This window comes from Biomphalaria glabrata, chromosome 1 (assembly GCF_947242115.1).
Source record: "Biomphalaria glabrata chromosome 1, xgBioGlab47.1, whole genome shotgun sequence".
NCBI classification, from domain to species: domain Eukaryota; kingdom Metazoa; phylum Mollusca; class Gastropoda; family Planorbidae; genus Biomphalaria; species Biomphalaria glabrata.
In genome coordinates, this window is record NC_074711.1 from 50960771 (window position 1) to 50984827 (window position 24057).

Consider the following 24057-nt stretch of genomic DNA (forward strand, 5'->3'; position numbering starts at 1 on the left):
CCGACACTCGTTTCGCGGGCCACATCATCGAATAGATACAAAAAAAAAAAGAAATAGAGAATAAACCATTTTAAATAGTTTTATTAGAAACCCGTAGCACTTTTTGGGCTACATACACACGTATGTCAATTATGTAAGATCGATTTCATCTGTTTTATTAGTGAAACGTTTGTCTACTCAATGAAGTGCTTGTAAACATTGTGATCGTCCGTAACACTTCATTTCGGAGAAATGAAAAGTTTCTTCCTACACCACGGAGAAGAAATCAATGACCTGCATCGCTCTAAATTTCTCAAGCAAGGATTTCTGGCTTTGTAAGGAAATCAGCTCCTTTTGCAGATAAGTCGAAACAATCTTCAGTGGGGATAGGAGTAGCGGAATTATCCAAGAATCTCAAATAACTGTCAACACTTGTCATCGAAAAAAAACACTTCGTGTTCATTTCAATAAATAATAATATAACAATTAGAATATACTAGATTAGAATCAAATCTATCCAAGACAAAGAGTCCTAACGTAATTACAAATCTATCCAAGACAAAGTTAGAGTCCTAACGTAATTACAAATCTATCCAAGACAAAGAGTCCTAACGTAATTACAAATCTATCCAAGACAAAGTCCTAACGTAATTACAAATATATTTTTCGATCTTTTTAAAAATTTCTTCACTTTGTGCCGATGTTTAGGCGGGACGGGTGTGGCCCGCGGGCCGTAGTTTGGGCATCACTGGTTTGGATAATAAACTTAAAAAAACTAAACGGTTCGCTCTCAGATGATAAAAAGTAACCTTCGCACATAAACTTTTCATTGTGCAAAAGATGGTGAAATTGTATTTTTAACTTTTGTTCGAATCTTTGACAGACGGACCACACAAAACTAATATTCGCTTTTCCCCTAAAAATGCCTAAGGCCAGGATATTGTCAACTGTATAATAAAAGGTGCATCCTAAAACTATATAAGGTTGGTGGTTCCAACTTAGACTAAACAAATGACCAGCGAATGACAGACACTGCCAGCAGCAATACAAAAAAATACAAAACATACTATAGCATACAAAACATGCGTAAGTTTTTGTGACTAGCTGTAGGTCTATGTTTCATACAGGACAACAAGCGTTGATAAAAGTGCATACATTCTAATAGCGTCAAATGTCGTAAAACAACAAACAGAAAAAGGTTACAAAGATTGTGTGGAAACACAAACTCAGAATCGGCTTCCGAAGTGGTCCACTCAGGCAGGTTTTCGTATTTTCAGTTTGTATATCAGAAGCAATGAACTGCAAACTATCAATAACCACAATCCTATCTTCGCCAATACAAAAAAGAAGACACATGTAGGCCTATGTAGTATTGAAAGTGTTGCCGATATTATTGTATTGTTAAGTCGATATGGTTGAATGGTATTGATTATCTCCTTAATGGTTTTGTAAAGACATCTCATTAAGGTCTCAAGGAAGAAGCCTTTGTCTACAAGGGTTTACAGAATGAGATTGTGCAAACTACTTTTATGATACTAAACACCGCTACTTATTCAATGCTGTTTTCAAATAGAGTCGACTTATGGAACTAGTCGACCCACGGCGTAGCATACGACGTTATTATGCAAGGCCGGCCTTAAGCCACTGCAACCTATGCGACCGCAGTGGACCCCGCACTTTCATAGGACCCGCGCTAATTCTGTGTGTAAATTATTAAAGTAAACCATTTCATAACTTATAACAGATTTCCGGCGGCTCATGATTTTACCAGGAGCTCCTGGAAATCTGAAATTGCAAAATATACGCAAAAGTCCTGGAAATCTCCGGAAATTAATAAAATGTTTTGAAAACTAAAAAAATTCCCCTGAAATATATAGACAAACATTGTCATTTTGGTGTCATTCAATATGGAAAACGGCATTATGCAATACCCGTAATTGTGGAATCTAGTGAAAGAAGCTTCTTGCGCCTCAAACTAATGAAGAATTACTTGAGTTGAGTTAAACAATTTTCGAAGATAGATTGAAACATTTGGTAATTCTTGCTATTGAGCGTAATCTATGTAGGAAATAAAAATTTTAAAATATACTGTATGCATTAGCTACACGCAAGGCTCGTAAAGTAGTTCTGTACGCAGTAAAGAATGAATAAAATGCAAAGACGAATTTATTTTCTAATACAAACTCTTAAATTTTACTTATTATCCGTATCCCTACCTAAACTTGGCCCCGCGAAATCCGTTTTTCATAGGGCCTCAAAACGGTTGAGACCGGCCCTGCTATTTAGTGACTAAAACTACGTGAGGTAGAAAAAAAAAAGAGTGAGCTTTCTATGACTTCTTGGTCACAACGGTTAAGTCCAGCCCTGCTATTTTGTGACGGATGAATACTACTTGTTCCCCCCCCTCTTTTTTTCGTAGGGTAACTCTAGTTCGTCCGACTTGAAGAAATAAAAGAGTGATCTTTCCTTTACTTCTTTTTGCGTGTCCAAACTCTTGAGCCATGAAGAGAATTTTATATATAGGTAGTTTCTAAATTAGTGGTTCTCAACCTTTTTAATACTGAGACCCCTTTTAGCCATTGGCCCCTAAATCCTAGTTATGTTATAATATCGTAATCAAAATGTAAATATATGATATGAATTGCAAAAGCTGTTTCCCACAAGTCACTCAACATTTCTGCTTAAAGCTGAATTGCAAATAAATGAAAGTGTATATTTATGACTTGCACTTATTTACTTTTCAATTGCGTATTCACTATATTCATGTTCATGTGACAATTTGCAAAGCTTGACTGGACATGGTAAACAACTCCAGCTATTGAATCCTAGATTGCTACATAACTGTTGTGACAGTTTGTGAAAAAAGCCAACGTCGTTGCAGAGGTTGAGCGTGTTTCTGTTTCACTTTTTGAAATTGTCATGTAGAGTTATGCACCGCACTTGGGAGCCCTAAGGTCAGCAAAAGCCAACAAGAGCTCCCTTCTACCGGCCTGAATGAACGTTGTACACCTCGCATACACCGTTCTGTCTGGCGGGTGTTAGACTCGGGGTTAAACGCATACACCGGAGCCTCCGCCATATTTCTTTAATCTCCCAGGCTGACCGTGCGGGATACGCCTTTTATGTAACGTCCCCTTGAGGGACGTCGCCTGGACGTTGAACAAAGGTTGTCTTTTATAACTCCGCACTGTGCAATGGGGTTACTCTCGCACCCCCCTTAGGCACCCCCACGGGAGTTATGTTTTGCTACCCTTTGGCCTAATCGTCCCCTCTCACGATCGTTTCCCCCCGGGCGCCACGGTGAGGCAGGGTAGCTAGCCAGACAACGTCATTGCGAAGTTTGAGCGCGTTTCTGATTCACCATATTGGGAATTTTAGGGGAGATATTTGCAAGGTCAGAGCGAATGTCATCTTCTGCATCAACTCTACTTCTGTATTTAACAAGTTTCCTGTTTCGCAAAGATATGGAGTTGGGAAATTTGAACTCGTTTAAAGATGACAAAGATGTCAACCAGGGGGCTATTTGCTGTAGTTCACTTTCATCGCTAATGAACGCTTCAACTTCAACCCGCGGTTTTGATTTGTAAAAAAAAAAAAAAGATTAAAAAAAAAGTGATTTTAGAACTTTGCCTTAAGACAATCAGTTCACTTCAGTGTCAAATAGCAGAACAAACTCATTACAACGATTTGAAAACAATCTCATATTTTATTGAAAACACTCGATTTCACACAATTTAAAGGTCTAACATTTTGTTTTATTACGTCTTGCAATCCTTTTGGAATGACGTCATTATCGTCGATGAATTATAGAGCGAGTTCGGTGACTTTTGGGGAACCCATTCTGTACCAAAAGTTGTAACTCAAAACCAACAACGAGGACCGAATCACGAATGAAAGATTAGAAGCAGGTTTAATACAGCGATTGGACCCCACGATGACCTGCTAACCATTGTCAAAAAACGTAAACTCAAAACTCTATGGCCACACATCACAAGGTCCTCGGGACTCGCAAAGACCTTCCTTCAGGAAGAAGATAAAGAGTAACACAGAAAGCGACAGGAAGACAACATCAAAGAATGGACAAACCTGTGAGTGAAGGAAATTCTATCAAAGGCAAAAGACAGAGAGGAATGGAGAAAGATTGTAGACAGATCGTGTGTAGTGCCCCAGTGGTCCAACAGACTAGGGGATAGGTGAAGGTGAAGTTAAATGTGAAGCTGGCCTAACTGATGTCATTGAATGATTATCTAATTGTTTTGTAAAGGGCCAATCTCTTTAAGTCTCAACAAATAAAACTTTTCACTTTAGTTAAGTGTTCTAGATGTATTGCCTTACGCAAGGGTTGGCAACCTTTTTGTATTGAGGGCCGCATTAACAAAATTTTGGGAATGGGGGGCCGCATATATGTGTGTGTATATATATATATATATATATATATATATATATATATATATATATATATATATACACACATATATGTATATATATATATATATATATATATATATATATATATACACGCTAGTTAACTGTATAATGTCTTTTAATTCATATTTATACTGTATCATACATTCACTTTTCCTTTTTTTTCACATTCCAAATTGAGGAATTACTAGAGTTAGCAATTTCTGAAACCCATTTAACAATTTTTTTAAAATTTGCTATTGTCTTTTCATATTACATTTCACCACAAATGTACAGTTGTACTTAATGTGAGGAATTTAACTATTTACACTCGTGCCTAATGTTCCTGAATTGTGGAGCTAGCTTTCTAGTTGTTATACTTGTGACTGCTGTCAAATTATAGTCATTCACCATCGACCTGTGATTACACTTGTTTATTTTCCACAAGAAAAATACTTGTTCACATATGTATGTGTACCAAAATAATGTTAAAACTTAGCTGCAAGGTTTTTTTAAAGTGTGGAAATACAGCTTCTGGCATCCATTAAGCTACAGTGGAAGTACTGACTTGAACTTCTCTTACAGGTTATAATTTGCATGGCGTTATGTTCTCTGGGGCTGAATCAGCTTCTGCACTAAATGGTGAGCTGATGGTATTGAAAACTGGTTCTTGACGTCTTAAAATTTGCCTTCATAAATTTCATAATTAAGGAATCCAAATAAGTCTGGTAATATTAACCATTTCACTAGAAATATTTTCACCTTTCAACAAAGGAAAATGACAAAACTTATTTTCCCCTGCTGGCCTGGAGAAATTGGAAAGCCTTGTTTGAAAAATTTAACATGCATTACATAAGCAAGCAGCCCATTGCAATAGCTACCATGAAAAACATAAAATATCTTCCACTTATCATTAGAAATATTAGTTTCATAGTCACAGTCAATATCCTTCTAAGAATATGGACATTTCTACTTTGAGAATTTATATTCTTCTCATTACCTGCCCATGCTAAGCCAGCGGATGCATCGGAATATTTAGTTTATATATCTACAAGTGCTTTTCTATACTGCCTGTGGTTATGACCGTAAGTCTGATGCTTTTATTAACAATAGTTTGGTATTGTAATATGAAGAGAATTCATGCAGCTTTGTGCAAACTTTTCTGTTTAGAGTTTATGGTTGGGATATTCTTTAAAAAAAAAAAAGTTTTTCTCAGTCAAAGATCGAGCTCCATCAGTTGTTACACTTGCCATCTTGTTCCAATCATACCCAACATTCAACACAGTTCTTCAAAGCATTGAAGAAATACTGGCCTGAGATTGTGTCTTTGACTTTATATAATGATAGAGTTTCGATAATATGTAGGGAAATTTAGAATTATTTTTAATAGATTAGCATTTTTATATGTATATACTGTGGGTACACATGATTTCTGTAGGTATTCGCGGGCCGCATAAAACACTTCAGCGGGCCGCATGTGGCCCGCATGTCGTAATTTGCCCACCCCTGCCTTACGCTATAGTTTATGTCTATAATATGAAACACTGCTTATTAATTGTTGTTTTAAATTCAATTCCACTTGTATGCATATTACATAGATTTTTTCTCTTTAAAAATATAAGTAAACATTTTTTTTAAATATAGGTAGTTTGTAGGACTGAGATTACTTAGTAATACAATTTTGGAAATAAAAATTTCTATAAAAATCTAAAACCGTTAGCATAAATATGTTAAAAATATGCTAAAGAGTCATCCCCCTTACTAAATAGTCTCTCGTGTTTGTTACCATTAATAGTGAATAGTTGTTAAAATGGTGTATTTTTATGAAAAAATTGCTTGCATTTGAAAAATTAAATTTTTCGCTTTCAGAAAAGAAAAAAAGTAGCCGTTACATCAGAACTTTGAATGGTCTAAAATATCATGATGTTTGATTTTACATATCTTTTCTAGTTTACGAGATCTAAACGGGACGAACGGACGGACAGACAGACATACCACACAAAACTAATAGCGTCTATTCCCCTTTCGGGGGGCTGCTAAAAATGGTAGTTCTGTAGTGTGTTAGACACCTTATTTATATAGGTTAGTTATTTTAGTTATTTAGCGACGCACCATAGTAGACGCATATTGAACGGGACTAGTGACGTTTGGGATATGTTGGGTTAGAGACCGGAAAATCAGTTAGCGTTAGAACACTCCAGGGTAACGACGTGTTTAGTGACAGAGACTTCTACTGTGGCCTTTTATCATAATAAATATATATTAACTTGTTCATCATCGTTGACTACATCTCTTCACCTGTTACAATTGATGTGCCAGTTCTTGTTTGTGTTGTTGGTCAACTACACGTAATACACCCGAACAATTACACCCAAACGATTGCAGAGTAATTGGTTGACTTCAAGACAGCCTGAACTAGCAACATCACAGTGGCGACCCCGAACCTCGAAGCCGGACCCTTGATGAAGCCGAACATCGAACCGGACCTCGAAGCAGAACGTTTACTCAGGTGAGGGTCGTGCACTCGAAGTTATAAGATTTCATCGGAGTACGGCTGAACACAGCAGCATCGCAGAGTGACTTTGTTCTGGATCTACATACAGTCGTCGCCTGTTTGATCGCACGTTCAACGAGCCGTTAACTCAGGGTGACCTTCGTCAGGACCGTAATCATCGCAACGTCTGGTCTGCTTAACCAGTATATTATCAAAGCCTGATCTTCATATGCTGAATCGACCTACAACCAGAGAAACCGTTCATTCATAACGAGTGAGGGATCGTTAGTGAACCTGTTGGACATATTTTTTCTTCGTCATAGGAGCCACATTGAGTATCAAGTTTTACCTCGTCAGTTTCGAGAAGGACAGTTTGCCCGCTGTCAGAAGTATTGTGAGTACTACAAGTTTGGTAGCTAACTAAATCGAAATCGCTCTGTCGTCTTACCCTTGGAGAGATTCTTGTGGAGCAGTTTGCTCATTGAACCGGTTGCTTGCCACGTTTATAACGGTCACTGTGTTTAACCTTTGGAAGGTTAGTGAAGTAATCTTTATCAGTACTGAACATTGATATATCTAGTATTCGTCGGTCTAGACCATACCTAGACTTGTTAGCAGTGAAGTTGTGGAAACAGCTACATCCACTTAATTTCGTTGAAAACCGTTAATCGTGTAACGGAACGTCGTCGGAGGTGACCTTGGTTTCACCTAGTCTACATTGGACAGTTTGGTCTATTGAAGCAGAGTACAACAGCAAACTTCGTCGTACTACCGGAATAGCAGCAGAAGCAGTGAACTATTTTAGAGAACCGTTATTCGTCAGCCCAGATCAAGTCATCGTCAAGAAAGTCGTTATTCGTCAGCCCAGATCAAGTCATCGTCAAGAAATTCGTTATTCGTCAGTCGTCCAGATCAAGTTGTCGTCAAGAGACTGTTATTTGTCAGTAATCATCTACACAAGTCAAGTCATCGCTAGAAGAACCGTTAACCTATTCGTCAGTAACTGTGTATACAAAGTCGTCGGAACTACACATACGGTCATCAACAGTCGTCAAAGAAACTGGAACATTTTGCTGTGGCATATCAGGACATCTGTGGCATTACGTGGGATACTGGTAGCACCGGAGAACAGAGTCAGAACTGGAAGAGAGGCAGTGGAATTTGTTGTGATCTAGCATATTCGGGAGTCCGAACAAAGGGATCTTTCTTATCAAAAGCTAAGTGCCATTTTTCTTATTAGTATATGTTTAGATTGCCCTTAGAAATAGATTTTGTCTAAATTTGGTACGTTAGCCTGAGTAAAATCAGGTGGTGCGCCTTAAAACCCGTCGGGGTAGAAGACGTAATTTAGATGAAAAGCTATATTATACGTTTAGGGTTGTAATTTGTTTTGTTTGTGTAAACGTCATATCCGTTGTTGCCTGGTTACTTCGTGACGTTATCATTGTGTGCCATATTGTCACATCCCAACCCATAGTGATAGTCTCATTTAATTATTTCATTTGTTTATATTATTTTAAATTATTTATTTTTATTAATTTAATTAGATCTGTATTTTTTTTTTTTCACTTAATGATAGAAAGTGCGGGTAGGATTCTTTCATTGTGAATCAGACTAAAATAATTTTAGTTTGAGCGGTTAAAATCAAATATGATTTTGCCATGAGAATAATGCCGAAACTGGCTATGTAGTCAAACACTATCGTCTGGCTAAATTTAGATCTGCAAATTGTTGTACATCTCTTTGGTACAATTTAATCATCTAGACTCTAATTTGAAATATTATTAATTGAAAAATGAATGAAGGTAGTACATTCTAGATATATGTATCTTGTTGAAGATATATTTGACATTGTATACACATATTTGTTTCGTATGGTTAAATAGAACCATAATCTAATCTAGATCTAGACTCTAGACAGTCTTTGAATTTACTCTAAACACTTCACTGTGACTTCAGTCATACCAGATTTTAAAATTGATCATAGTTATTCATACTAGATCTAAAAGTCATAGTGCTCTTGATAACTATAGATCTAAATAGTATTATTATACATACTATAATATACTAGATTTAAATTTGTGTGTAATACTGGACCTAATATACAGATTTGAATATAACCATAATAACTCAGACTAGATTTACACATTTACTAAATCTATAGATAGAGACATAACACTTAAAACTGGTATAAAAGTGTGTAAAAACTTTTAAAGTATAGCCATAACCAATATAGGCTAAGTAAAAATATATATAAAATATAAAACACAATGGCTACATCATCATATGTGGACCTTAAGGAGGTTAAGGAAACAGCTATGCAGGATGGAAAGGCCATGGAGTTAAAAGGAAAAGACTTAGCCGCTTATGTACAGCAAGTTGTGAGGGAAGAAATGGAACGTCAAGATAAAATAAGAAGGGAAAAAGAAGAGATAGAAAGACAAGAAGAACATCAAAGACAAGAGATAGAGAGGCAAGAAAGGATCAGAAAGGAAGAATATGAAAAGCAAAAAGAAGACCAAGAAAGGCAGAGAGAGCATGAAGCTAAAATGGAGAAGATGAGATTGGACGCAGCACAAGCCAGAGCCCAAACTGAACAAAGAAATAACACAAATAACTCAAATAATTATACCACTCAAAGAGACAACCCTAATTCACAGACATGGCTAAAGAGAAAGATACAAAGTTTTGATGAACAGAAGGATGACATTGGTGATTTCCTGAAAAGATATGAGGCAAAAATGTCTACATTTAATATGCCTGAAGAAGAATGGTCTGAAATACTGATAGACTTTGTTCATGGTCAAGCTCTAACAATATGCCAAAATCATGACCATCATATTGATGATAGCTATCAGGTTTTAAAAAGAGAGTTATTAAATGCATATGGTCATAATGCTACAACTTTTAGAAAGAAATACTTTGACAATATACCATCATTAGGAATAGAACCCCAAACTACCATTAATATGGAAAAGGATTTTTTCAATAAGTGGGTAAAATTAGAAAAAGTGAATAACTCTTATGAAGGATTAAAAAATTTTATTCTAGTGGACAACTTTGTAAATAAATGTGATCCTCAATTACAATCTTTTATTAGAGAAAGAAACCCAAAAACTATAGATGAAATAACAGAGATAATGAGAGTATACAAAAATGCCTATCCAAATAAACCATTTTCTGATAGGGATAAGAGCAAAGTAGATTTAATAGGATACACCAAAGAAAATGTTGATAGAAGTAGAAATAGAAACAGATCAAATAGTGGAAATAGAAAATATAGTGAAATAACCTGTTTTAAATGTCAAGGAAAAGGTCATATAGCAGCTAACTGTAGAAGAGGGAATAGTAGGTCTGGAAGTAGAAATAGATACAATGAACAAAATAACAATAGATATAGGAGTAGAGATAGGAATGACAGGGGAAATTATAGAAATAGGAGTTACAGTAGGGAATACAAAAATAAAGGTACAGATAGGGTATATTTCATGGAAGGAAATAGGAACAATTTTGCAGTGTACCCAGGGTTTGTAGATAGAATTCCGGTGGAATTAATCAGGGATTCAGGTTGTAACACTTTGGCAGTAAAAACTAAATTTGTCAAACCTCATTGGTATAAAGGGTTTACTAAGAAAGTAGAATTAGCAGATGGCACTGTAAGGGAATTTAAAGCTATAAGGGTGTACATTGAAACTCCATTTTTCACTGGTTATTGTGATGGCATTGCAATACCAGAAATGAGATATGATATGTTAGTAGGAAACATAAAAGGAGTTAAAGAATGTTCAAGAAAAGAATTAGAAGACTGGCAAAACAAATACAAAAACATAAGACAAAATCATGAAAACATAGAAACACAAAATATAACAAGTATGATAATAACAAGATCAATGGATAAAAAAGATGAGAAACAGGAAAATACAATAAATGTAATAAGTAATGATAAAGAAAAAGAAACCAGTAATGTAATACAAATAGAAAATACAGATGTTAAGGAAAGAGAGATAGAAAATGAAACACAAAATAGTCTTGAAACACAAATATTTCAAAGTGAAAAAGAAACAACACCCACATTTGCATTAGAACAAATGAATGACAATATTATTGGGAAAATTTATTCGAGAATATCAGATAAAAACAATAATAATCCAATGGAGAAATTTTGCATAGAGAATAAAATATTGTTTAGACAAACAAGTAATGATAACAAGAAAATAAAACAACTTGTCTTACCACAGAAATATTGGAAAGATGTTTTAATCATGACACATGATAATAATTTAGCAGCACATAGGGGAGTAAAGAAATGTTATAGGAATTTGTCAAAACAAGTATTTTGGCCCAAAATGAAAGCAACAATCAACAAATACATAAACTCATGTGACATATGTCAAAAGAGATCGAACAAAAGTCTAGTGAATAAAGCACCTATTCAAGAAATGGATGAACCTACAGCACCATTTCAGAAAGTATCTATTGATTTAATAGGTCCTTTAATTCAAACTGAAAATAATAACAAATACATTCTAACAGTAATAGACATGTTTAGTAGATACCCAGAGGCAATCCCATTATCAAATACAAGTGCAGAAAATATCATTAATGCCATAACTCAAAAAGTAATTACAAGACATGGTATACCTAAAATTATATTGAGTGATCAGGGATCTCAGTTTAAGTCAGAACAATTTAAGAAATGGACTAAACAATACAATATACAACACATATACTCTTCGGTTTACCACCCGGAGAGTAACGGTTTATGTGAACGATATGGTGGATCATTAAAAAGATCACTAACAAAAATAATTCAGAATAATCAGAACAAGTGGGATCATTACATTAACTATGTACTATTTGCTCATAGAAACAACATCCATGAAGCAACACAATTTTCACCATATGAAATAATACATGGAAGAAAACCCAGAGATGAATTAGATGTTTTTAAAGAAAATCTAATAGGCAATGAGAATAAATTAAATAATGACAGTGAAACAACAATCACAACAGAATTGAAAGAAATATGGACTCAAGCATATAACAACAATAAGAAGTACAAACAAAGTGCTCATGAGAATATAAATAAGAAAAGACAATTGAAAACACTAGAAGTAGGAAACAATGTATTAATATTGATAAATGACCTGAAAAATAAAATTGGTAAACAATGGAAAGGTCCATTTAAGGTGATAAAACAAATTAGTGATGTGAATTATCAAATTGAAATAAATGGGAAAATTAAAACATATCACATAAATAATTTGAAACTGTATCATGATAGAGAAGATGAGTTGATACAAAACATTCAGGAGGAAATAGAAAATAAATTTTCAGAAAGAGAAGAATGCTTGATGATAATAACAAATGAAAATCATAATGAAAATGATATTAAGGAAATACCTGTAATAGAAACAAAAGAGAATCAAACTTGGCAAAAGATTAATCTTAATAATTTAACTAAGGAAATGTCAAAAGATATAACTAAAATAATACAGGAATACAAAGAAATTTTTTCCAGCATACCAGGAAAAACTAATATTATTAAACATGACATTAAAGTAACAGACTCAAAACCTATCAAGCTTAAGCCATATAGAATACCGCTACATTTACAAGACAAAGTAAAGAAAGAAATAGACAATTTACTAGAATCAGGTATAATTGAACCATCAACATCTCCTTATGCTTCACCAATTGTGATAGCCAAAAAGAAGAATGGAGATATAAGGTTATGTATTGATTATAGGAAACTTAACAACATCACAGAATTTGACCCATATCCAATGCCAAATATAGAGGATATTTTACATAAATTAAATGGAGCAAAATTTTTTACTAAATTAGATTTAACTAAAGGTTATTGGCAAATACCTTTAACAGAAAATGCAAAACCTTACACAGCATTTGTAACACCATATGGTATTTTTCAATGGAATTATATGAGTTTTGGATTAGTAAATGCACCTGCCACATTTAATAGAATGATGAACATGATAATTGGAAACAAAGAAAATGTTATTTGCTATTTGGATGACATATGTATTTTTAATAATAGTTGGGAGGAACATTTGGTAGATGTAAAAGAAGTATTCAAAATAATAAAAGAAAGTGGACTTACAATTCAAGCAGAAAAAGTAGAAATAGGATTGGAGGAAATAATTTTCTTAGGACATAAAATAAATAACAACATGATTAGCCCTATTGAAGATAACATAAAGAAAGTACTTAATATTGAAATACCTACAACAAAAAGACAAATTAAAAGCATATTGGGAATAGTAAATTATTACAGAAAGTTTATAAAAAACTTAGCAGAAATAGTGAATCCACTAAATGACTTACTTAAAAAAGGAAAACCTCAAAAAGTAGTTTGTAATGAGGAATGTGTGAAAGCTATTGACAGAATTAAAGATGTTTTTAGTCATGAACTAATATTAAGACTACCTGATAAAGACAAAATATTTTATGTCACAACTGATGCATCTGGTAATGCTATTGGTGGTTGTTTAATGCAGAACTATGATAACTTACATCCTATATTATATGTAAGCAGAAAATTATCAGAGGCAGAGAAAAAATATAGTGTCATTGAAAGAGAAGCCTTAGCTGTAATATGGGTAATTACTAAGCTAGAGAGCTATTTAATAGGAAGGAAATTCATATTATTAACTGATCATAAACCTATTCAGTATATACAGCAAAAGAGCATGAAAAACAGTCGTGTTTATAGATGGTTCTTAGCACTACAGGAATATAAATTTGAAGTGAAAGCTATTAGTGGATCTGTGAATATTGTAGCTGATCTATTGTCTAGAATGACATTGAAGTGAAACAATTTTGTAAATAAACTATGATTATATTGAGTATGTAATATATATTAATATATTGACACCATTTATATGTTATGGAAAAGGGAGATAAGTAAATTTGATGTTAAGCATTTAAAAGTAAGTATGGATATTTTTTTTTATGTGAATCATTTCATATATCATTGACGAAAGTTAGTTCTATGGAAAAGGGTGAGTATAAAAGAAAAATGGACAAAAGCGTATAAAAGGGTGGTAAGAAAAAAAATTTATTGAATGTGTAAATAAAGTTTATAATTGTTTTTTGAAATATTGTATTTTATCAGATTACTGCCAGTGAAGAACATTTGTGACGTGTGACGTGCCCATATGATGCCACATTTTCCTCCATGATGAACTGTGTACTAATGAAGATGATTTTGGAATGTTATGAACTGTTATGAACATTGACATGAATATGAGGAACTGTCAAGATGAAGATGTCAAGATGAAGATGTCAAGATTTTATGTTTGTGGTCTTCCCCTTAAATTGAAAATGCCCTTGTAAGACTTGACAGTAGTGGAAAAATATTGACATATTTTTTTTTCAAGGGGGGGAGGAATCTGTTAGACACCTTATTTATATAGGTTAGTTATTTTAGTTATTTAGCGACGCACCATAGTAGACGCATATTGAACGGGACTAGTGACGTTTGGGATATGTTGGGTTAGAGACCGGAAAATCAGTTAGCGTTAGAACACTCCAGGGTAACGACGTGTTTAGTGACAGAGACTTCTACTGTGGCCTTTTATCATAATAAATATATATTAACTTGTTCATCATCGTTGACTACATCTCTTCACCTGTTACAATTGATGTGCCAGTTCTTGTTTGTGTTGTTGGTCAACTACACGTAATACACCCGAACAATTACACCCAAACGATTGCAGAGTAATTGGTTGACTTCAAGACAGCCTGAACTAGCAACATCACAAGTGTCAACAAACAGACGTACAGAAAGATAAGAGGTGTAAAAAACAACAACCTAGACTCTAGGTGACGAAGACGTTTTTGTTACACACAAACTCGCATAGGCCCCTGAAGGTAAGTTGTATCAATAAACTAGCTATGGTTTTACCCGGCTTTACTCGGGGTTTTTTTAAAGTTCTGTTTTCGTTTTCTTCTAGAATAAAAGGCATCTCTGCAGTAATAAAGGTTAAAATCAATGTCAAGATGCATCATTGACCTAAATCTAGTCAACTCTTATGTTGTAGGACACCTTTGCATATCCTCAGATCACACCGCTAGTATCTAACTAAGGAACGCTCAAGCCAAGTTAAGATTGGTCAAACGGTTTTGATTTCTATGAACGGAGAGGGAGGGAGAGTGTGTATATATATATATCGAGAAAGATTTTTGAAATATAGTTTTAAATGTGTAAAAGCGTTTGAAAAGTAATGGTTTCTTCCTATCAGATACGGTAAAAGGATAAAGGGAACAAGATCAAGAGATTCTGTTTCAATTACAAGTGCCAACACAGAATCCAACTAGCGAAAGATACACAACAAACAGTCTACAACAAACAGTCTACAACAAACAAACAAACAAGTAAGACAGTACAAAGTGTCTCTCACCTGCAGCCTGGTTCCTGTAGAGCGGAGACTGACTCCACGTCTCGTCCTGGCCATGATGAGAACGCTCCAGAGAAGATTCACGCTTGCCAAAAGTAATCAACTGCACATTTTGACTCATGGTTTATTCCAATCTTGACTTTCTGGTGAGTGAAAGAAAGACATTTACTTTCACTAGGCTTTAACAACAAGAAAACATTACTTGAATAAACTTGGATCTAAAGAAACAGTGACTGCACGTTAGTCCTGACAGGAGAGTTCTGAGTTTCTTAAGCACTCATTTTTTTTTTTTTTACAAAGCTAATATCAACTCACTCTGTCTGGTAAAAAAATTGTAATTTTTTTTCTCCAATTTTCGGATCAAATTAAGACTGCAATATTATTCGTTGTACCCGACAACACATGAATCAATTTAAAAAACAATAACAACAACAAAAAAACAGTTAATTAATTCTTGTGATTAATTAATTTGTTTGATATCGAAAAAAGGGGAATGAATACTACTTTTAAATTAGTTAATGAATTAGTAATAATTAATTAGTTGTGTTTTATATAGCAGAAAAAAAAAGCTAAACCTTGCCATTTTCAGATAAACAGCAGAAATTAGCGTTTTTTTCCCCCTAGATAAGCTTTGGTTTGTTTGTTTTTTAAAGTAATTTTTCTTTATTTTGCTTGTTTTTACCACTACAAATACATTTCAAAGGAATTCTAAAGATTCCCACTGAACTCGCACATTCAAAAATCTGAATCATTTACAAGAGCTTATTAACCCTTAAAATGCTGAGCTGTTTTAGAATGAGTGCATACAAATTGGAATTACAATTCTGATGTTAAGAGGCTAAACTACCACACGCGTTTTAAGGGTCAAAGTACATGTCCTCAACAGTATAACTACATTATAGGTGGTGTTTTAAGTAAAGTGTTTGTAAAAAAAAATTGCTATGTGAACTAAATTGATTATTTCTAGTAACGTCTCATCACAGCCTACCACACATGCTGTTTACAATTAGTTTCCAGCCACATGTTTTGAGCGAAGCCATTGTTCGAGCTCTATTTGAAAATAAAGAATGCCATACACAAATATAACATTAGACAAACGAACATGATATGTGTTAGGAACATGTCTAGCTCCAACCTTTAAAAAACAAATTGTTGATGATTGATCACTCACTATAAGACTTGTACAGTGACAACCTGCTTCTCGCACTAACACATCAGAGATAGGTAGATATAGAATGTCTATTTCCTCAAACTAGACAATTTATGCTTAGTTAGCATTGTTGTCAGAGGCAACGGTTTGAATCCCTCATTCCCATTATTCTTAGTTAGATTTTTGTTGTCAGTTTGAATCCTAGTTGATGATTATCTCCCCTTTGTTGTCTTACAAGCAAAGTGTGTGTTTGGTACTAGAGTGTTTAGTTGAGAAATGCTGGGTGTAAGGAATACTCTCCTGCTTACACTACGACTCCACTAGATAGGAGAGCATTGTTCTGAGACATGTGGCTTTGTATGCTGTACATTGACTTGATTGTTGGGCACACAACTAATCACGATGTGGAGTTTAGCACTGTTCAAAAAATGTTGAACATTTCTTCTTAGAAGTCTCCAGGGTGCGATGCTCCAGACAGGGCTTAGTCTATCCCTTCCGGTCAAAAGCTAGCAGAAGAGATCACCAGTGTGCTAACAGAGCCTTCAGTACAACAGGACTCTGAGATAACATTATGTCTGGACATAGTTCACAGTCTCCTTGACACATGGTGATACGTTGAAATGATGACAGGGAGGGGAGAGAGAAACGAGAGAGCGAGACAGGGAGAGACAGAGAGAGAGCGAGTCAGGGAGAGACAGAGAGATAAAAACATTAAACATCGACCTTTGAACCCAAAGTTCCTTTCTCACATGTGTGGCGGTACAAGACAATGTTTTAAGAATGGAATTTCGTCGTGTACAAATCGTCCCTATCATTAAACAATGGAGGCCAGCAGATCGATTCTCCCTTAAAATCGATTCGTTACATTAAATTGTCCGTCTAAGCGTTATCAACTTGACAAGAACAAAAGAATTATGAATGTGTTTCAATTTTTATCGCAGTCATAATTATACCATGTGAAAAATTAAACTTTGTACTCTATGATTATAATGATCAATTATCGCTGTTATAATTACTAAGTAACTTTATTTTTTTTAAGTTAAAAAAAAAAAGAAAATCACAGAATTAAGGACGAGTGCAATATTTCCCTTGGATACACAAACTCAGCTGCGACCTGCATAACTTGGCACCTGTTACGCAGACGAAGCATTTTCCCGTGGGCGACTACTTTAACTATAAGTAACGAAGTCATATGCGATATTTTCAAAAGGTTCAGATGTCGAGTTGTGTTGAATGGCCAACTGTCAACCAACTACTTTTTTTGTTCTTTCATACTGTCGTGTATTTTGATCGATATATCTATCTGGACTCAAAATAACAGTTACTTTTCATCTGAATATATTGCTAGCAAGACTGGGATTCGAACCCAGTCCCGCTCGGCAGCCAAGCGCTCTAATGCACCCATCCACCATGCATCATTTAAGGTATGTAGGCTTACACTCTGAGCGTAGAGTTACACACAACGAATAGTCCACTGGCAGCACAGAGAAACTCCGTGAAGTTCGTGAAATGACACACATCCAAGCACGCTGATAATAGTCATGCCAAATGATAACTAGGGAGTCCTTACTTTTGACAATAACAAAAACAGATACCAGGGAGAGAGAGAGAGAGGGAGAGAGAGAGAGAGAGAGGTGGAAAGGGGGTTGTGGAGAGACAACTCTGTTCCATTTATGCGCTCCCACTCATCCCAGCCATGAAACTTGTCCTTTTCGCCCTATATTACGAGTTAGTCTGCCACCATCAGTGATCCACGGACTTGGTTATAGAACTATACAATAGGCTTTGTAAAATACATTGAGGAACAAATCTATAGGCAAGTTGAAAACTCGTGGTAGAAGTAACAAAAAAAAAAAAAAATTAAATTAAATAAAGGCAATGCACACAAAACAGTTCTGCTATGCTAGCTAAATAGACCAGAGCTTCTAAAACTGGTGTGCGAGAGGCCAGTCTATTTTTCAAGAGAAAAAAAAAAACGAATTTCATTGTAGTTATAAATCCATGTTTGTTGCACCAAATGACCAAAATGAACTATTTCAAGTAAGACAGACATTGTTTCAGCTTGTAAGTAGAACCTTGTGGGCCCTAGCATGTAACGTTTTAGCGAGAAGCATCTGCAACACTAGCGACTTCAAACTGTTTGAAGAAGACGTGATTCTTCTTGACTTTCTTATGTCGAACGGTTGAATTTCTATCCAATATCGTACATCGTTATTTTGACGACTTATGTGTTTAAAAAAATGGCCACGACAGGATGTCTTACTTAACACAAAGACCTCACGACGATCGCACCCATTACAGACGTACGTGCGCTCCATTGGGCCTCTGTACTTCCTCTATGTACATCGAATGTCACTGGTATAATAGTTTGGGCCTGTACTTCCTCTATGTACATCGAATGTCACTGGTATAATAGTTTGGGCCTGTACTTCCTCTATGTACATCGAATGTCACTGGTATAATAGTTTGGGCCTGTACTTCCTCTATGTACATCGAATGTCACTGGTATAATAGTTTGGGCCTCTGTACTTCCTCTATGTACATCGAATGTCACTGGTATAATAGTTTGGGCCTGTACTTCCTCTATGTACATCGAATGTCACTGGTATAATAGTTTGGGTCTGTACTTCCTCTATGTACATCGAATGTCACTGGTATAATAGTTTGGGCCTGTACTTCCTCTATGTACATCGAATGTCACTGGTATAATAGTTTGGGCCTCTGTACTTCCTCTATGTACATCGAATGTCACTGGTATAATAGTTTGGGCCTCTGTACTTCCTCTATGTACATCGAATGTCACTGGTATAATAGTTTGGGCCTCTGTACTTCCTCTATGTACATCGAATGTCACTGGTATAATAGTTTGGGCCTCTGTACTTCCTCTATGTACATCGAATGTCACTGGTATAATAGTTTGGGCCTCTGTACTTCCTCTATGTACATCGAATGTCACTGGTATAATAGTTTAAGCCTGTACTTCCTCTATGTACATCGAATGTCACTGGTATAATAGTTTGGGCCTGTACTTCCTCTATGTACATCGAATGTCACTGGTATAATAGTTTGGGCCTGTACTTCCTCTATGTACATCGAATGTCACTGGTATAATAGTTTGGGCCTCTGTACTTCCTCTATGTACATCGAATGTCACTGGTATAATAGTTTGGGCCTCTGTACTTCCTCTATGTACATCGAATGTCACTGGTATAATAGTTTGGGCCTCTGTACTTCCTCTATGTACATCGAATGTCACTGGTATAATAGTTTGGGCCTCTGTACTTCCTCTATGTACATCGAATGTCACTGGTATAATAGTTTGGGCTTCTGTACTTCCTCTATGTACATCGAATGTCACTGGTATAATAGTTTGGGCCTCTGTACTTCCTCTATGTACATCGAATGTCACTGGTATAATAGTTTGGGCCTGTACTTCCTCTATGTACATCGAATGTCACTGGTATAATAGCTTGGGCCTGTACTTCCTCTATGTACATCGAATTTCACTGGTATAATAGTTTGGGCCTGTACTTCCTCTATGTACATCGAATGTCACTGGTATAATAGTTTGGGCCTGTACTTCCTCTATGTACATCGAATGTCACTGGTATAATAGTTTGGGCCTCTGTACTTCCTCTATGTACATCGAATGTCACTGGTATAATAGTTTGGGCCTGTACTTCCTCTATGTACATCGAATGTCACTGGTATAATAGTTTGGGCCTGTACCTCTTTAACATGGGAACACAAAAAAGCTCAGAATGCAGGTAAACGATAGGCACCGGACCCCGCTGAGGAAGCTTTACATCGCTCCCACGGACCCCGCTGAGGAAGCTTTACATCGCTCCCACGGACCCCGCTGAGGAAGCTTTACATCGCTCCCACGGACCCCGCTGAGGAAGCTTTACATCGCTCCCACGGACCCCGCTGAGGAAGCTTTACATCGCTCCCACGGACCCCGCTGAGGAAGCTTTACATCGCTCCCACGGACCCCGCTGAGGAAGCTTTACATCGCTCCCACGGACCCCGCTGAAGAAGCTTTACATCGCTCCCACGGACCCCGCTGAGGAAGCTTTACATCGCTCCCACGGACCCCGCTGAGGAAGCTTTACATCGCTCCCACGGACCCCGCTGAGGAAGCTTTACATCGCTCCCACGGACCCCGCTGAGGAAGCTTTACATCGCTCCCACGGACCCCGCTGAGGAAGCTTTACATCGCTCCCACGGACCCCGCTGAGGAAGCTTTACATCGCTCCCACGGACCCCGCTGAGGAAGCTTTACATCGCTCCCACGGACCCCGCTGAGAAAGCTTTACATCGCTCCCACGGACCCCGCTGAGGAAGCTTTACATCGCTCCCACGGACCCCGCTGAGGAAGCTTTACATCGCTCCCACGGACCCCGCTGAGGAAGCTTTACATCGCTCCCACGGACCCCGCTGAAGAAGCTTTACATCGCTCCCACGGACCCCGCTGAGGAAGCTTTACATCGCTCCCACGGACCCCGCTGAAGAAGCTTTACATCGCTCCCACGGACCCCGCTGAGGAAGCTTTACATCGCTCCCACGGACCCCGCTGAGGAAGCTTTACATCGCTCCCACGGACCCCGCTGAGGAAGCTTTACATCGCTCCCACGGACCCCGCTGAGGAAGCTTTACATCGCTCCCACGGACCCCGCTGAGGAAGCTTTACATCGCTCCCACGGACCCCGCTGAAGAAGCTTTACATCGCTCCCACGGACCCCGCTGAGGAAGCTTTACATCGCTCCCACGGACCCCGCTGAGGAAGCTTTACATCGCTCCCACGGACCCCGCTGAGGAAGCTTTACATCGCTCCCACGGACCCCGCTGAGGAAGCTTTACATCGCTCCCACGGACCCCGCTGAGGAAGCTTTACATCGCTCCCACGGACCCCGCTGAGGAAGCTTTACATCGCTCCCACGGACCCCGCTGAGAAAGCTTTACATCGCTCCCACGGACCCCGCTGAGGAAGCTTTACATCGCTCCCACGGACCCCGCTGAGGAAGCTTTACATCGCTCCCACGGACCCCGCTGAAGAAGCTTTACATCGCTCCCACGGACCCCGCTGAGGAAGCTTTACATCGCTCCCACGGACCCCGCTGAGGAAGCTTTACATCGCTCCCACGGACCCCACTGAGGAAGCTTTACATCGCTCCCACGGACCCCGCTGAGGAAGCTTTACATCGCTCCCACGGACCCCGCTGAGGAAGCTTTACATCGCTCCCACGGACCCCGCTGAGGAAGCTTTACATCGCTCCCACGGACCCCGCTGAGAAAGCTTTACATCGCTCCCACGGACCCCGCTGAGGAAGCTTTACATCGCTCCCACGGACCCCGCTGAGGAAGCTTTACATCGCTCCCACGGACCCCGCTGAGGAAGCTTTACATCGCTCCCACGGACCCCGCTGAAGAAGCTTTACATCGCTCCCACGGACCCCGCTGAGGAAGCTTTACATCGCTCCCACGGACCCCGCTGAGGAAGCTTTACATCGCTCCCACGGACCCCGCTGAGGAAGCTTTACATCGCTCCCACGGACCCCGCTGAGGAAGCTTTACATCGCTCCCACGGACCCCGCTGAGGAAGATTTACATCGCTCCCACGGACCCCGCTGAGGAAGATTTACATCGCTCCCATGGACCCCGCTGAGGAAGATTTACATCGCTCCCATGGACCCCGCTGAGGAAGATTTACATCGCTCCCATGGACCCCGCTGAGGAAGCTTTACATCGCTCCCATGGACCCCGCTGAGGAAGCTTTACATCGCTCCCATGGACCCCGCTTAGGAAGATTTACATCGCTCCCATGGACCCCGCTGAGGAAGATTTACATCGCTCCCACGGACCCCTAACAAGGCAGGGGAGCCTGATGACTTCAGAAAAAAAAATTCTAGGATACAAACTTTTAAAAAGCAAAATTCATTAGGTAAATTTAGATTCCAAACATAGTGTAAAGATGAAACAAAAACAAAAAAGGCTATAATGTTATGGTCGGTAAGTCCCTTCCATTCCAATGTAATAAACAATTGATTTTCATGCCTCCCCGCTCCCCAAAATAAAAACAAACTTTAATCCCCTCCGAAACGATCTTTTCAATCAAGATAACTGAGCAGACAAAATGACCCTACCTGGACAAATCTATTTTGTTCTCTCCAATGCGACTGTACCAGTGTGTGAAGGTCCTACTCATTGAACAAGGCACAGATTGTAGGATAGTGGCAGTAATAGGAAAGTTTGAGGACCACTAAACGATAGCCCTTGACGCGACAGAAAATCAGTGACCTTGAGTGAAGACAGTGTCTACTAAGACAGCTCCGTCTCCAGGTAAACAGAAGTGAAGAGAAAGTGTCCCAGTAAAACACGAGTCTTACTAGACATATACAGACTAGGACAAGGCAATGTCTAAGTCACTTAAACAACTAGAGAACGATATAGAGTTAGGTATGTAATGTAGAAACTTTCTGCATCTCACAACGGCAGCTTATTGTTGACTCGTACAACGAAATTTACAATGAATCGCTCATAAAAGAGAGGAACATCAGAGCCATGACATGCAGCTGGGTCTTTGGACCATTCGGTCATGAGTCTCTACCTTCAACTAATGCAGTACTTGTACTAGATGTATTCCAAAATCTAACAAGAGTTCATTGTAAACTGGATAGTTAAGCAACATATAGGGGCCACACTTATGGCTGAAACAAGTAATACACATTTGAATCTTATCAAATGCTAGATGATTATCTTGAGTTTGGGATAGTGAGTACCAATTTTTACTAGTAGCTACAAAAATTAGAAACAACATTTTACACATGACCATCAGGGCGATCAACTTTATACTGTTGTAGGTCCACGAGGAATTAATCTCACAGGAATCAACTTTCTCCTAGTCATGTCATTGTGCATGTGTTATTGTAGCATTGTACTTTCTCCTAGTCATGTCATTGTGCATGTGTTATTGTAACATTGTACTTTCTCCTAGTCATGTCATTGTGCATGTGTTATTTTAGCATTGTACTTTCTCCTAGTCATGTCATTGTGCATGTGTTATTGTAGCATTGTACTTTCTCTTAGTCATGTCATTGTGCATGTGTTATTGTAGCATTGTACTTTCTCCTAGTCATTCAATTGTGCATGTGTTATTGTAGCATTGTACTTTCTCTTAGTCATGTCATTTTGCATGTGTTATTGTAGCATTGTACTTTCTCTTAGTCATGTCATTGTGCATGTGTTACTGTAGCATTGTACTTTCTCTTAGTCGTGTCATTGTGCATGTGTTATTGTAGCATTGTACTTTCTCCTAGTCATGTCATTGTGCATGTGTTATTGTAGCATTGTACTTTCTCCTAGTCATGTCATTGTGCATGTGTTATTGTAGCATTGTACTTTCTCTTAGTCATGTCATTGTGCATGTGTTATTGTAGCATTGTACTTTCTCTTAGTCATGTCATTGTGCATGTGTTATTGTAGCATTGTACTTTCTCTTAGTCATGTCATTGTGCATGTGTTATTGTAGCATTGTACTTTCTCATAGTCATGTCAATGTGCATGTGTTATTGTAGCATTGTACTTTCTCCTAGTCATGTCATTGTGCATGT

General features: G+C 37.7%; 1 protein-coding gene and 1 long non-coding RNA gene across 3 annotated transcripts in view; one reads left to right on the plus strand and one right to left on the minus strand.

Annotated features, from left to right (window-relative positions):
* The window catches only part of LOC106072084 (equilibrative nucleoside transporter 1-like), a 52592-nt gene that overhangs the window by 23630 nt on the left and 4905 nt on the right, over positions 1-24057 (minus strand). Inside the window, exons 1-2 of one of the 2 annotated variants that reach the window (XM_013232352.2) lie at positions 17886-18028; positions 15301-15440 (exon numbers count right to left, since the gene is read on the minus strand). In XM_013232352.2, the coding sequence (XP_013087806.2) occupies positions 15301-15418 (118 nt within the window). In that variant the 5' untranslated portion in view covers positions 15419-15440; positions 17886-18028. Of the gene's footprint in view, positions 1-15300; positions 15441-17885; positions 18029-24057 lie in introns of those variants that run through there. The other variant, XM_013232351.2, reaches the window with a different exon arrangement.
* LOC129928339 (uncharacterized) lies at positions 6442-14503 on the plus strand. The gene is made up of 2 exons (XR_008779948.1): positions 6442-8682; positions 14013-14503. It is a non-coding gene; the product is annotated as an uncharacterized LOC129928339 (long non-coding RNA).